Genomic DNA, 13,592 nt, shown 5'->3' on the forward strand with positions numbered 1-13,592 from the left:
AGAAAAAAAAAGGGGGGGTGCTTTCCTGGGGCTGGGAGCGGGGATTCCCTCTCCACGAACTTGCACTTTCCACCCGGCTTACCCGAGCTGAAGGCGAGCACAGGGAAGGCGCGTGGGGCACCTGGAACACTCCCGACACCCCGTGGTCCCCGCCTCCGCGAGAAGGGTCTGGAGCCCGGGAATCCTCTAATTAGGCTCGCCCCCATTGGTTGTCCCCAAGGCACCTCCATGCCGTCATGGTGTTATGCTAATGAGGGGGAGTCTCATTGGCTCGGCCCCCGGCGGCAGCCGCGAAGGCGCCGGCGGGGTGAGCCGGGTTGGCCGCAGCTGGGACCAAACCCACGGTCCCCCTCGCGCCCGCTTGGGGTTGTGCCGCGTGCACGCCCGCGCGGGGACCCGCTGCCGGGATTGCCCTCGGAGGAGGCTCCTCGACCTGCCTTTTAGGAAAGTGCCTCCCCAGCGCTCGGCGCGCACGCCCCCTCCCCTCTTTCTAGGTACCGCGCGTGTTCGGTTTTGTTTTTTTTTTTCCGCGAAGTAACTTTTGCATTCCCGCCTCCCCCGAGTCCTGGGGACCAGAGGCGGCGCCGAGCCTGGGGGCGGTTCCTTGGCAGCGTAGATTCTTGTCAGAGCCAGACTTTTGCTCCTGGGCTCGGTTTGCATCATCCCCATCACACCCTCCGGAGAGAGGAGCCAGCCCCCTTTCAGCTTCAGCTTCCGGCACGGAGCCGACCCCTCCCCCTCCCAGACCCCTTCCCCTTCCCCGTCCCCGTCCCTCTGTGGCCCCCAGCATCTTGTTAGTCTTCTCCCTCCACTCCGCAGAATTTTCTTTCTCTCTCCCTCCTCTCCTCCATTCGTCGTTTTATGTTTCCCACTCTTTGAGGAAGGATGGTTGATTTGGAGAGCGAAGTGCCCCCTTTGCCTCCCAGGTACAGATTTCGGGATTTGCTGCTAGGGGACCAAGGATGGCAAAACGACGACAGGTGAGTGGTGCGGTGCAGTGTTGCTCTGGCTGTATGGCTGAAAACGAGACAGAAGTGGGGAGGCTGAAGGGGGAAAAGGGGAGAAGGAAAAGGGAGCCCGAGACTGGGGGAGGGAGTGAGAGGGACTCTTTAATTTGTCTCTCCATTTTGACTGTATAGAGCAGTTGCCATAGATAAGGAGCTCTTCCTTTTCACTTTCTTATCCTTGCAAGGCATTTATTGCATTTATTGGGTGCTTACTCTTTTGTCTATCTGCGCTTTCCTAGGGTGTGTATAAGGCTGCTAGGAGAGGTGCAATACATCCAAATGGCACGCAATGTCAGTGCCACATAATTTTTATTTTTTCTCTTTAAGTGTTCCTCAAATTTGGAAATGTATCCAAGTTGATTGAAAAAGCACATAAGAAACTTAAAATCTCTTGCACCTACCTATTTACTTATTCCTTGTCAGTGTTATCTTGTTAAGGTGTTCACCTGCTACTGGGAATTTTATGCTCTTTAAACATTTGGAGTTATAGATAGACAATTGGTTTCAATATGTAACAGGTAGTTAGGGAAAATGACGTTGTCAACTGAAAAGGCTCACATTGAACAGGTAACTGTGACTGTGATTAGTAATGGTGTTTGTATAGCATGACCCAACCTTTTTGTAGTTAATATATTTTTAACCAAGTTAGTATGTATGTTACAAGATTAAAACTAAGTTTCCAAAACTGGAATGTTTATTACTAGCAAAATATTGCTCATGTGTTTTATCTATAGCATCACTGCTTTGCCTAGTTGAACTTCTGAAATTCCTCCGGCTATCTGATTCATTATTTAAAAGGCACATTTCATGTTTCATTGAATTTAGTATTTTCTGGAATAATAATTTCATGTATCACATGCCATATATTTTTGTTTTTAAATGATCTATGCATACTAACTAGGCTCTTAACTCAATTGAAATATATCCTTGAAGTTCAGTTTGGTATTAATATTCTATTTTAATTACATAAAAGATCCTATTCAAAAATCTCATCCCCATTCAGCACTGGGCAAATACTCTCCTTTTCTTCCTCACCATTTCAACTCCCAATACCAACTGCTGTCTCTGCACACAGAGGCTTTTATCTTGGGCATCAATTTTGCACTTCTTTGGTCTCGTATTAGTAATTTAAAGGGATATGGATGTTTCTCAGAGGATAATATTTCAGTGCAACCTCTTTTTTTAAGACAAAACACATGAGTCAGAATTAAAAAAACAAGTGCCGGTTTACCAGTATGCTTGGGAAGTAAGGTGTTCTGGGTGACTGAAGATAAGGAAATGAATATTTAAACAAATCGCAAAGCTAGTTGACATTTAGATAAACTGTATTAGCCTGGTTAAATGGCTTATCAAATGCACCATCATGATTATAGGGATGGACATCTATATTTATTACTTCAGGACCTTAGGATCATTACGTAGAATAGAAATCCTCACTTTAGAAAGTGTGAGATGGACTGAATTCACAGAGGATATATTTTGGACTTGGTAGTGATAATATTGTTTGTTTTTTAATATTGTATCCAAGATGTTAATTGTTCATGAGGTTCCCTTCATTTTTCTAAGGGTGCTGAAGATATACTTCAGTAATTAGTAATATTGGTTAGTTGAGTACTACCCAGTAAGTCACTGCTATATTAAAAAAAGTTTTATACATTTAGTTAAAATATCTATTATAATAGAAGTTTATGCTAGCCCAAGTTTAACTTAAAATTTGGGCCATCTTTACTATTAAAATGAGGTATTAGACATTAAAAAAATTGTTCATCCACTTGACTGATTTTGTGGCTTCATGAAATCTCAATATTTAGTTTAGGTTCCATTTGTTGTTCTTCTTTGAAGACAAGATCCTTGGGTTAATGGTGACTCAGCCTTCGATCCTTTGCTTATTTTCTCACTAGCTGAGTCTCCTTGGGCAAGTCATTCGACCATAGTGAAATTCAATAATCTTATTTCTGTAAAGTAGAAAATTAACACTTAGTTGGCACTAAGCACTGGCTAGTCTAATATGCTAACTATGCTAATGGTGTGTGTGTATGTGTGTGTGTGTGTCTGTGTGTGTGTGTGTCTGTAAGGGTTTATGTGTGTATGTGTGTATTTTAGGAACCAGTAACTAAGTTTCTGGGAAATTAAATGCTTATCCTGGTAATATATCTTATAAGTGCAAATATGACACTTCGGTTTTGTTCTTTGTGACTCAGATTCCTCAAGAAGCTCCTAAATTCTTTCCAATTAATTTGTTTGAATTTGTACGAATAATTTTGCAGCATCTAGCACAGTTTAGGTGCTCATTAAATGTTCCCTTCTTCACTTCTGATTAGCAGTTTTCAATTCTTTTCCTTATTTTTCTTCAGAATTCTAAATTAATGTGCAGTAAGTAAAGTCATCTCTTTTGTCTTTATTGTTTCTCTTTGCAACTGAGTCTGAGTAGCCTTCTTAATCGACTCAGTTATCATGGACTCAGTTCCTTGGAGCTGAAGAGAAAACATTCTTTCATAGAAGAATAGGTGGGTGGTTTTATACCAACAGATACATTTAGAGCTTTGTCCATATTCTCTAGGCATTTTCTATGAATATTCTCTGCCTGAAGTTTTCATTTTTTGTTTTGTACGCCCCCCCCCCCCCCCCCCCCCCCCCGCCCAGTCTCAGGGGCTCCCCAGGTCTTGGAGAGCAAGCTCAAAGAGCCACTGAGTAAATGAGTAAATAAGGAATTGTTAGATAAATGCGTTAGCTTTCTAACCCCTTGGTTGGGATAATTCTGAAACATGTTCTACACTGTGTCCAATGGGACTAGCTCCAGTTGCCCACAGTTGTAATTGGTTTGATACTACAAGCTTTTTTGGCTTCCTTCCCTCCTCCCCCTACTGGTATTTTCTGGGATCAGTTCCCAAATAAACTACTTATGCTCCAATCCTTATCTCTAGGTATGCTTCTGGGGGAATCTGGACCAGGATTGGGTATCTTCTCCATCTAGAGTCACATCCTAGAAATGATGGAGGAATCAGCTGATGGGAAAGTAGACACTTTTACCTTGCTCTTCCTGTTAAGAATTTTAAATTAAGGGACACCTGGGTGGCTCAGTTGGTTAAGCATCTGCCTTCGGCTCAGGTCATGACCCCAAGGTCCTTGGATTGAGTTCCACATCCTGCTCTTTGCTCAGCAGAGAGCCTGCTTCTTCCTCTGCCCCTCACCCCACTTGTGCTCTCTCTCTCTCTCTCTCTCTCTGACAAATAAATAAATAAAATCTTTAAAAAAATAAAGTGAAAAAAATTTTACATCTTAATAGAGCATGATTGACTGTCCCGTGAAAATGAGTAAAGCATATGATAGATGTGAAGGAGTGTGGTGAAAGAGAGAATTTTGGTGGTCTCTATACCATAGATTTTCTGTGAACTAACCTTGGATAGTCCACTTAAATTTATCACCTTTTAGTAGGGAAACACATGCTTAAGTGCATATGTAATGTATGTGTGACACATATATGTATACACTTCGTGTGTGTGCGTTATGTATCACTGTCATCTTTACATAATTCCCTCTCCCTGATTTGCATTCTGATAACCTTTTCTGAGTAGGACATAAAGGAACAGAGTTAGACATAGCATTGCAGAGAACTGTACATTTAGCACATGAATAACATTAGTTCTTTAAGGCCATGAAATAACTTTGAGAGTTGCTAAATGAGAACACTGCTAATTCCTAGAGATGTCTGCTGCACATATGACTCACATTTATTTCTTTGGCATCCTGAGTAAAACACAAAAATCTAATTCAAGTGGCTCATGAAATATTTCTTAATGGTCATTTATCCATTCAGCTAATATTTGACTACATGCTGCATCTCAGGGCCTTATTAAGTTAGGTTTTAAGACGAATGTAAGCAAGAATGTGAAGCAGTGCTTGGTCAGGAGGTGTTCACAGATATGTTTAGAGATAAGCTCCTCTCCTGAATATTGACGGGATTGTTTATGCTATGACAATGTTTTTGCAGAATTTCAATTTTGAGACTGTCAAGAAGATCATACACCCTTTGTAGGATAGTCAGTGTTGCTTGAAAATAAAGTAGCTGAAGTCACTGTATTAGGGATGGCTCAAAATATTCTATATATTTTGAATCTAATGTTTAGGATACTTAGTATCCTCAGAGTTACTTTATGGTTAAAAGTAATATGACTAGACACTGAATTTAACTAGTTTATATGGAAGCCATTCTGTAATATGTAGAATTGTTCCAGTGTTCACATCTATTGTTTTCTGTTTTAATATTTCAATGATTCATAAAACAATAAAGATTTAGAATGTTCTCTTGCAGTTAAGTGTTGGTAAATTTCAAATTTTAAATGCCTTAAGACAGTTAGAACAAGCCCTCTCATCTTCATCATGACTTAGTAATTTTAAAATTTGGAACACAATGCACTTGATGTGGATAAATTGTCATGACTGTTGATAAATTACTGTTAGTGGACAATTCTTAGTTGCAGTCATACAGGAGTAGGGCTTTTATTTAATTAACATCATTCAATTTTCAAATATCCAGGCAGTTGTTTCAACTCCAGTAATTTTAAGTGTTATCTTTCATATTTTATAGGTGGCATTTAAAAGTAATGTAAGCAAGTCACCTAATGCACTGTAGTAATTGAAAACATAAAAGGATTTGAACAAAGAGTGCAATTCAATGATTAATAGTTTAAGAGGTATTTATAAAATGGCGAAAATGTTTGGATAGCTTTTGGAGTATGTGTAATTTTAGATATCATACAATGCAAATATATTAATTTACATAATAAAGTTAAATTGGAAGAATGGGTTGGGAATCTACCGATTTTATCTCCCTTAATAAAATTATATATTATTTTGAAAAGTAGCCATTTGATGTGAAGTACTTATTCTAAACTTGTAAGTTCAGGTCATTAAATACACTTTTAAAATATTTTGTGTTAGTAAAACGAATCAAATATTATTTTTACTGTTTAAATATATAGTGGAATCAACTTTGCACATGCAATATCTATAAAAATGATTTAAGCATTTACTGTTAAGAGAATCTAGATAATGCTGTATTTCTTAACCCTGTCTATTATATTAAGGGAAAGCACCATGAGTAAGGAAATAAAAAAAAAATTACCTACTGCTGAATTAGGTAATGGTGCAAAAAATGACTTTAGATATATATAGTGTAATACGTAAAATCAAGAGAAATATACATTTTTAATAATTTTTGTTTATCAGTAGTTATAAGAATTCAGACATTAATATTTTATGTAAAAATGTGTTTGATTTCTTCCTTTTGACCTGATCTTATAATTGAAATGTGGCTTTTCAGATTACATAGACTTTATTTATTTATTTATTTATTTACTTACTTACATGGAATTTATTTTTAAAGTTGGCACCGTTTACCCACTCTCATATATATATATATATATCTCCACTTTCTATATATGCTTATGTGTTAGTAATACCTCTCCAGTGAGTATTACACTTGTAACTTTTCAGAGTACTTTTACATATAATAAGTCTTGAATAAGGAAGTTTAGAATGTAGAAATTTCATTTTCTGCATAAGTTATGTGACATTTTAAGGAGATTAAACTTTTCTTTCTTTCTTCCTTCCTTTCTTTTTCTCTTTTTTTTTTTTTTTTAGAGAGGAGGGGTACTGGGGCAGAGGGAAAGGGAGAGAGAGAATCTTAAGCAGTTTCCATGCTGGGCATGGAGCCTGATGTGGGGCTCAATCTTATGACCCTGAGATCATGACCTAAGCTGAAATCAAGAGTCAGATGCTTAACTGACTGAGCCACCCAGGTGCCCCAAGGAGATTAAACTTTCTACTAAATAGTTTCTCAATGGCAGCTTCAAGTTCGTCTTGAGGATGGGTGGAAAACATACTTCTTTTTGAATGATGAGGAAAATGATTTCCGCTAACTTGTTTTTCCAAAATTATTAACACACTTTTGCCCTTCTTTGTTAGTAACGTAACTCAACTTCTGCAAAAATGTATTTGAAAGGTAGTACAGGAAATAATACAAATGAAGGCTGAACACTTAGAGCTTTCCTCTTCATTATTAGTACAAAATAAAAATTAAACTAACAGTATATTTAGTCATAATGTGAATCTGTAGCTTAGGCCATGCTTTTATTTTCTTATTGTTAATAGTGGATGTGGTATTTTTATTGGCTTTTCCCTATCATGTTCTTGTTTATTAAAATGTTTTACATGTTCATAAATCGCTTTGTCATTGGTCGTTCATCTGTTTTTATCAGCATATTTATGTATTGCCAATGTTGTCTTACTTTTGCACCATCCTTACCTAAGTTATCTTTAGAAAATGGAGCAAAAAGAAATACTTTTTCAGTGAAATCTAACCAGTGGCTTTATATATTTATAGTTTGAAATTGTTCGCTTGACCTCTTGAGCAATATTTATTTATTTATTTTTTGAAGTTTGTTTGTTTGCTTGTTTATTTATTTATTTAAGTAATCTCTACACCCAGCATGGGGCTCACACTCATGACCCCCAGATCAAGGGTTGCATGCTTTTCCCCCTGAGCCAGCCAGGCACCCCATCTGAGCAATATTTAATTCATTAGATCCAGATGTTTTTGAGCTAATGCATTTATGAGATTTAAATTGCTAATTAAAATTAATCAAAGTAGTAGATAATGATCCAGAAAGACCATTACTTATGCTTTTTGACAGTCCTTGACTCAATATGTATTTTGAGTCCTTGACTCAATTTGTATTTTTTTAAAAGATTTTATTTTGAGAGAGAGAGAGCATGCACAAACAGGGGAAGCAGCAGGCAGAGTGAGAGGGAGAACCAGACTCCCTGCTGAGCAGGGAGCCTAATGCGGGCTCGATCCCAAGGATCATGGCCTGAGCGGAAGGTAGATGCTTAACTGACTGAGCCACCCAGGTGCCCCTATTTTTATTTTTTTAATAGATCATGAGAAAAACAATTCCTTTCACAAGGATCTTAATCATCAGATAGCAATAAAGTTGCAATGTAAGAGAAAGTCATTTGGAGCACAGAGTGAGAAGACAAGGCACGTCTAGAGCACTGATAACATCTCATCCTCTGTACAAATTCAGAAGGGGTTGTGTGAAGTTGTAGAAAGTCAGATGTAAGTGATGTACTGGAGGGGTAGAGTAGATATGGATCAGCAGGGCCAGAAATGTCTGATTGGCATATATCTCTTATAGCAGAGTGACCATGTGCTTCCTTGGGGCAGATAAATAAAAAACCCCAGCTCTGTGAAGGCAAAGAAAGCGCTGTGAAATTGGCATTGGGTTCTTTGCATCTGATCATCTGGAAGCATAAGAGTGGATTAGAAATATCTGAACTTGATTCCTCAGTAACTAGATGTAACTATAACAAGCAGACTCTTAAAGAGAATCTAAGATGTAGTATAATTTCAAGGGAAAAAATAAATCATTTATGCAAACTAATTCAGTGCACCAGTGGTATTAGATTTATTTGTCTCTTTTGCCTGGGAAGTAGAGATGAGTTTGGAGCTGGGGAGTGAATCAGAGGCTGTAAAAGCCCTAGTTGCCTGAAAGGAAAGGGAGGAAATGCTTCTGGGTATGGGGGAAAAGAGGATCCTCAAAAGAGGGGGACTGAGGACAGTGAGATTTCTTTCCACAATTTTCTCTTGGATCAATCATATTTATCTTTATCTTTTTCTGACAAATAGAAGTAGTAAAGGTAAACAGAAACAGAAACCCTGGCTGTCAGGCTTGGCTGGTCTGCAGGGGACTGTGGCTGGCAGCAAGTCCTTCACTCTTTGACCCTTTCCTGTTTCGAGTTTTCACTGGGCATCTCTTTGGAACTGTGCTTTAGTACTCTGCACTCCTGCAATTACTGCATGGCTTTAAAGAGTGAACATCATGCCCTCTGTGTATGAATTCCTTGAACTCAGAGCTGTATTACTTCCAATTTTCACAGTATGTAAATATGTATAAGAAATGGATTTTGCATACAAAGCCAAAAAACAGTGAATCTAAGAAATAAAAGACTGCTTGTTCTTGGCTTTCTTGCACTGGACTTTCCATCAAATCATAAAGATGAATTGTTAATACAGGGGCACACTTAGCCCATCTTGTAAATCACTATGTGAATAGGGATAAAAGAGGATTAACACATTTCAACCTCATTTGACTCCCAGTGGGAAAACTTGTAGATTGTCCACATATTGCAAACAACCAGTTATTAACAACAAGGACCAGATGTGTGGTTTAATAATGGACAGCCTGCTGTCTCGGGCCTGTCAAAAAACTGAAATACCACTCGATCCCCTAGGAATCAGGGTGATCGGTAAGCTGCACAAGTACCAGTAAGGAGTGATGGCAATGACTTTAGTCACTGCCATAACATGTGGTGATTATTTTGGCAAATTATAAATGGAAGCTTTCAGTATTTTGTTTCTTTTTCTTGCCTATCTCTCCACAAGGGTTCATGTGCATTTAACCAATTTCTGCTGAAAATATAGAAGATCAAGTGAAAATGGATGATTACTGCGTTAGTACTTATAAAGGCAGGGAACATTTATCAAGAGCTGAATGCATGCCACGTATTGTTCTAAACGTGTTACATGTGTTATTTTATTTAATCTTCACACCAGCTCTGAGGAATTCTGTTATTTCCCCCTTTTTATAATGAATTATCTGAGGTACAGAAATACATAGCTTGTTCCAAGTTACATAATCACAAGAGGTAGAACCCAAATCTGATTATTATGCCCATCAACTATGTTTATAATGTAAACAGATGTGATTTAATGTTACTAATTAACAGGACAAAATGTAAACAGGGGCGCCTGGGTGGCACAGCGGTTAAGCGTCTGCCTTCGGCTCAGGGCGTGATCCCGGCTTTATGGGATCGAGCCCCACATCAGGCTCTTCCGCTATGAGCCTGCTTCTTCCTCTCCCACTCCCCCTGCTTGTGTTCCCTCTCTCGCTGGCTGTCTCTATCTCTGTCAAATAAATAAATGAATAAATCTTTAAAAAAAAAATGTAAACAAATGTAAATGCTTTTAAAGTTAGAAAAAATCATATAGCATCTATATTGCTCTAGGCCCATATTGCAATAATTAATTCGAAAGAAAAACTAGTGAATTTTCAAAGATGGTAATATTTTCTGGGAGAAAATTTTTCTTTAAATATAAAGCATTGTTCTTTTGACAGTCTGGAGAGAGTGGATTAAAATAGGAAATTGGTAAAACAACTAAAACAGATTTTATTTGTTTGTTTAAACAAAACCAGAATGTGGATGAATCAAAAAGGCATCATATGAGATCATATAATTAACTTACCAATACTCTTAGAGCATTCACTTAGGAAGCTTTGGCTAAGGTCATCCATTTCCCATAGTCATTGCTACTTTACTTAATCTATAATTACTTTCTTTAGATATGGTGAGGTGTTTTGTTTGTTTTTTTATGTTCTTTGGTAGAACTTTTGAGTTTCCTACTTATATTTCAACTCTGTAAGGTATTTGTACCTGGGTGAAATTAATTTTCTCAACCACTCTACTGGTGATAATGAAAACTCTCTTGCGGAGATGCTATGAGGTTTAAATGGGGTAATGTGAAGTTATTGACTATGATCTTAACACTTAGCCCTACCTATTAGTTTCATCTATTCCAAAGAAAATTTGCAATGGTTCCTATAAATACATGTAATAGCTTAAAATAAATAGAAAATACAGCAGAGAGATAAGATAATAAGGGGAAAAATCCAAATCAGGTGTAGAGTGGGTGCACAATGTGAATTCTGTGAGTTCCTATATCGTTCCTGGAAGTGGGCCACAAAATTAGCCAGAGCAAAAAAGACTTGATCAATTACATAAAATGAGAAATATACTAGTAATTCAAGAGAAATACAGCTTTCCTTGGTGTTCAGATTGAAAGGACATTGCTCCCATGGATCTTCCGTTACTGTATGGTATCCTCATGCACTCTCCTATCATAAAAGAATAGCAAGTTTCATAAGGCTTTTGTAACATCCTCATTGACAGGTACTGATATAACTAGAAAGAACTACTCACTTGAAGTAGATTTTTCAGGACACTTATAAATGTATTTCAGTTATATCTTGTAGGACAAAAACGGAAACACTTGAGATTACTGTTGGATTATGACCTTTCATGTATCTTCTTTAAAACCTTTTTTATTGGTCTGTACTACTCAAGGCAATCTATAGATTCAGTGCACTCCCTGTCAACATACCAATAGTGTTTTTCACAGAACTAGAACCAATAATCCTAAAATTTAAATGAAGTCACAAAAGACCTTGCATAACCAAAGCTGGAGGTATCACAATCCCGGATTTCAAGACATACTACAAAGCCATAGTAGTCAAAACAGTATGATACTGTCACAAAAATAGGCACATAGATCAATGGAACAGGATAGAAGGCCCAGAAATAAACCCACATGTATGCGATCAGTTCATCTACTACAGAGGAGGCAAAGATGTGAAACAGGGAAAAGACAGTCTCTTCAATAAATGTTGGGAAAACTGGACAGCTACCTGCAAAAGAATGAAACCAGGCCACTCTCTTTACACTATATACAATAATAAACTCGAAATGGATGGAAGACCTAAATGTAAGACCCGAAACCATAAAACCCCTAAAAAAATAGGCAGTAATCACTTAGACATTGACCTCAGCAACATTTTTCTTAATATGTCTCCTAAGACAAGGGAAAAAAAAGCAAAAATAGACTACATCAAACTGAAAAGCTTTTGTGCAGTGAAGGAAACCATCAAGAAGATGAAAAGGCAGCCTACTGAACGAGAGAAGATATTTGCAAATGGTATATCCAATAAAGGGTTGATATCCAAAATATATAAAGAACTCATACAAGTCAAATACCAAAGAAACCAAAATAATCCAAATAAAAATGAACAGGGGGCCTGAATAGACATTTTGCCACAGAAAACATTCAGGTGACCAACAGACACAAGACAAGGTGCTCAACATCACTCATCATTGGGGAAATGCAAATCAAAATCACAGTGAGATATCACCTCACATCAGTCAGAATGAATAGTATCAAAATGACAAGAAATGACAAATGTTGGCCAGGATGCGGAAAAAGGGGAACACTCGTGCACTGTTGGTGGGAATGTAAATTGGTGTAGCCACTGTGGAAAACGGAGCTTCCTCAAATAATTAGAAATGCCTTTTAATCTAGTAATTCCACTACTGGGTATTTGCCCAAAGAAAACAAAACACTAATTAGAAAAGATATATGCTCCCCTGTATTTATTGAAGCATCATTTACAATAGCCAAGATATAGAAGCAACCTAAGTGTCCATCAGTAGATAAATGGATAAAAATTTACACACACCACACACACACACACACACACTCACACAGACTCACACAGACTCACACACTGTAATATTACTTAGCCATAAAAGAGAATGAAATCTTGCCATTGGTGACAACATGAATGGACCTAGAGGGTATTATGCTAAGTGAAAAAAGTCAGACCGAGAAAGACAAATACCATATGATTTCACTTTTATGTGGCATCTAAAAAACTAAATGAATGAACAAACAAAAACAGAAACAGACTCAATACAGAGGGCAGCCTGGCTTTTGCTGCAGGCGTTTGGGAAGGCAGGTGAAATAGGTGAAGGAGGTTAAGAGGTACAAACTTCCAGTTATAAAATTAAATCACAGGGAAGAAAAGTACAGCATATGGAATATAGTCAATAATACTGTAATAATGTTGTATGGTAATAGATAGTAACTACACTTATCATGACGAGCGTTGCATAACATATAAAATTGATGAATCACTATGTTGTACACCGAAACTAATATGATATTGTACATGAACTAAATTTCAATTAAAAGATTCACATAAAGGAAATGGGGAAAGCATCAAAACCAAACTTGGCCTATTTCATGATAGTTTTAAAAACATGAATGCATTCACAAAACTAAATTTAGTTAAGCTAAAAATACCCCCCCAAAACTTAAAAAATATAAATGGCTTTGATTAATAATTAAGAAAAGCAAAGAATTATATTCTTCATTGCACACCTGAGGTGTAAAGATTGTCAGTAGAGGCTGAAATGGGCATTGCTTTATGGAGAGTGTACAAAGATTCTAACCAAAAAACAAGACCAAATTGTGGTCATTCTTACCTCCTCACATTGGATTAATTCATTTATTTTCTTTTTACACAAATGCCTAAAGTAAATATCATAGAATTTAACGTTCCACTAAGACTTTGTAAGTATTTATTTATGTAGCTTTATATATTTACATATACATACATAGAGATGTATATTAAGGACATAATTATATAGCAGACTTCTGATTGGTAAGTAATTGATAAAAGTAACCCCAAACTAGGGGCGCCTGGGTGGCACAGCCGTTAAGCATCTGCCTTTGGCTCAGGGCGTGATCCCGGCGTTATGGGATCGAGCCCCACATCAGGCTCCTCCGCTATGAGCCTGCTTCTTTCTCTCCCACTCCCCCTGCTTGTGTTCCCTCTCTCGCTGGCTGTCTCTATCTCTGTCAAAAAAAAAAAAAGTAACCCCAAACTACAATATTTTTCAACTTATCTC

At 37.6% G+C, this 13,592-nt stretch overlaps 1 protein-coding gene across 7 annotated transcripts in view; it reads left to right on the top strand.

The window, feature by feature from the left end:
- Window positions 1–317: 317 nt before the first annotated feature.
- Window positions 318–13,592, top strand: part of KCNT2 (potassium sodium-activated channel subfamily T member 2) — a 349,882-nt gene continuing 336,607 nt past the window's right edge. For all 7 annotated transcript variants that reach the window (XM_034667169.1, XM_034667168.1, XM_034667171.1 and 4 more), the window contains exon 1: window positions 318–980. In XM_034667169.1, the coding sequence (XP_034523060.1) occupies window positions 886–980 (95 nt within the window). In that variant the 5' untranslated portion in view covers window positions 318–885. The remainder of the gene's footprint in view (window positions 981–13,592) is intronic.

This window comes from Ailuropoda melanoleuca, chromosome 8 (assembly GCF_002007445.2).
Source record: "Ailuropoda melanoleuca isolate Jingjing chromosome 8, ASM200744v2, whole genome shotgun sequence".
Classification (NCBI taxonomy): Eukaryota; Metazoa; Chordata; class Mammalia; order Carnivora; family Ursidae; genus Ailuropoda; species Ailuropoda melanoleuca.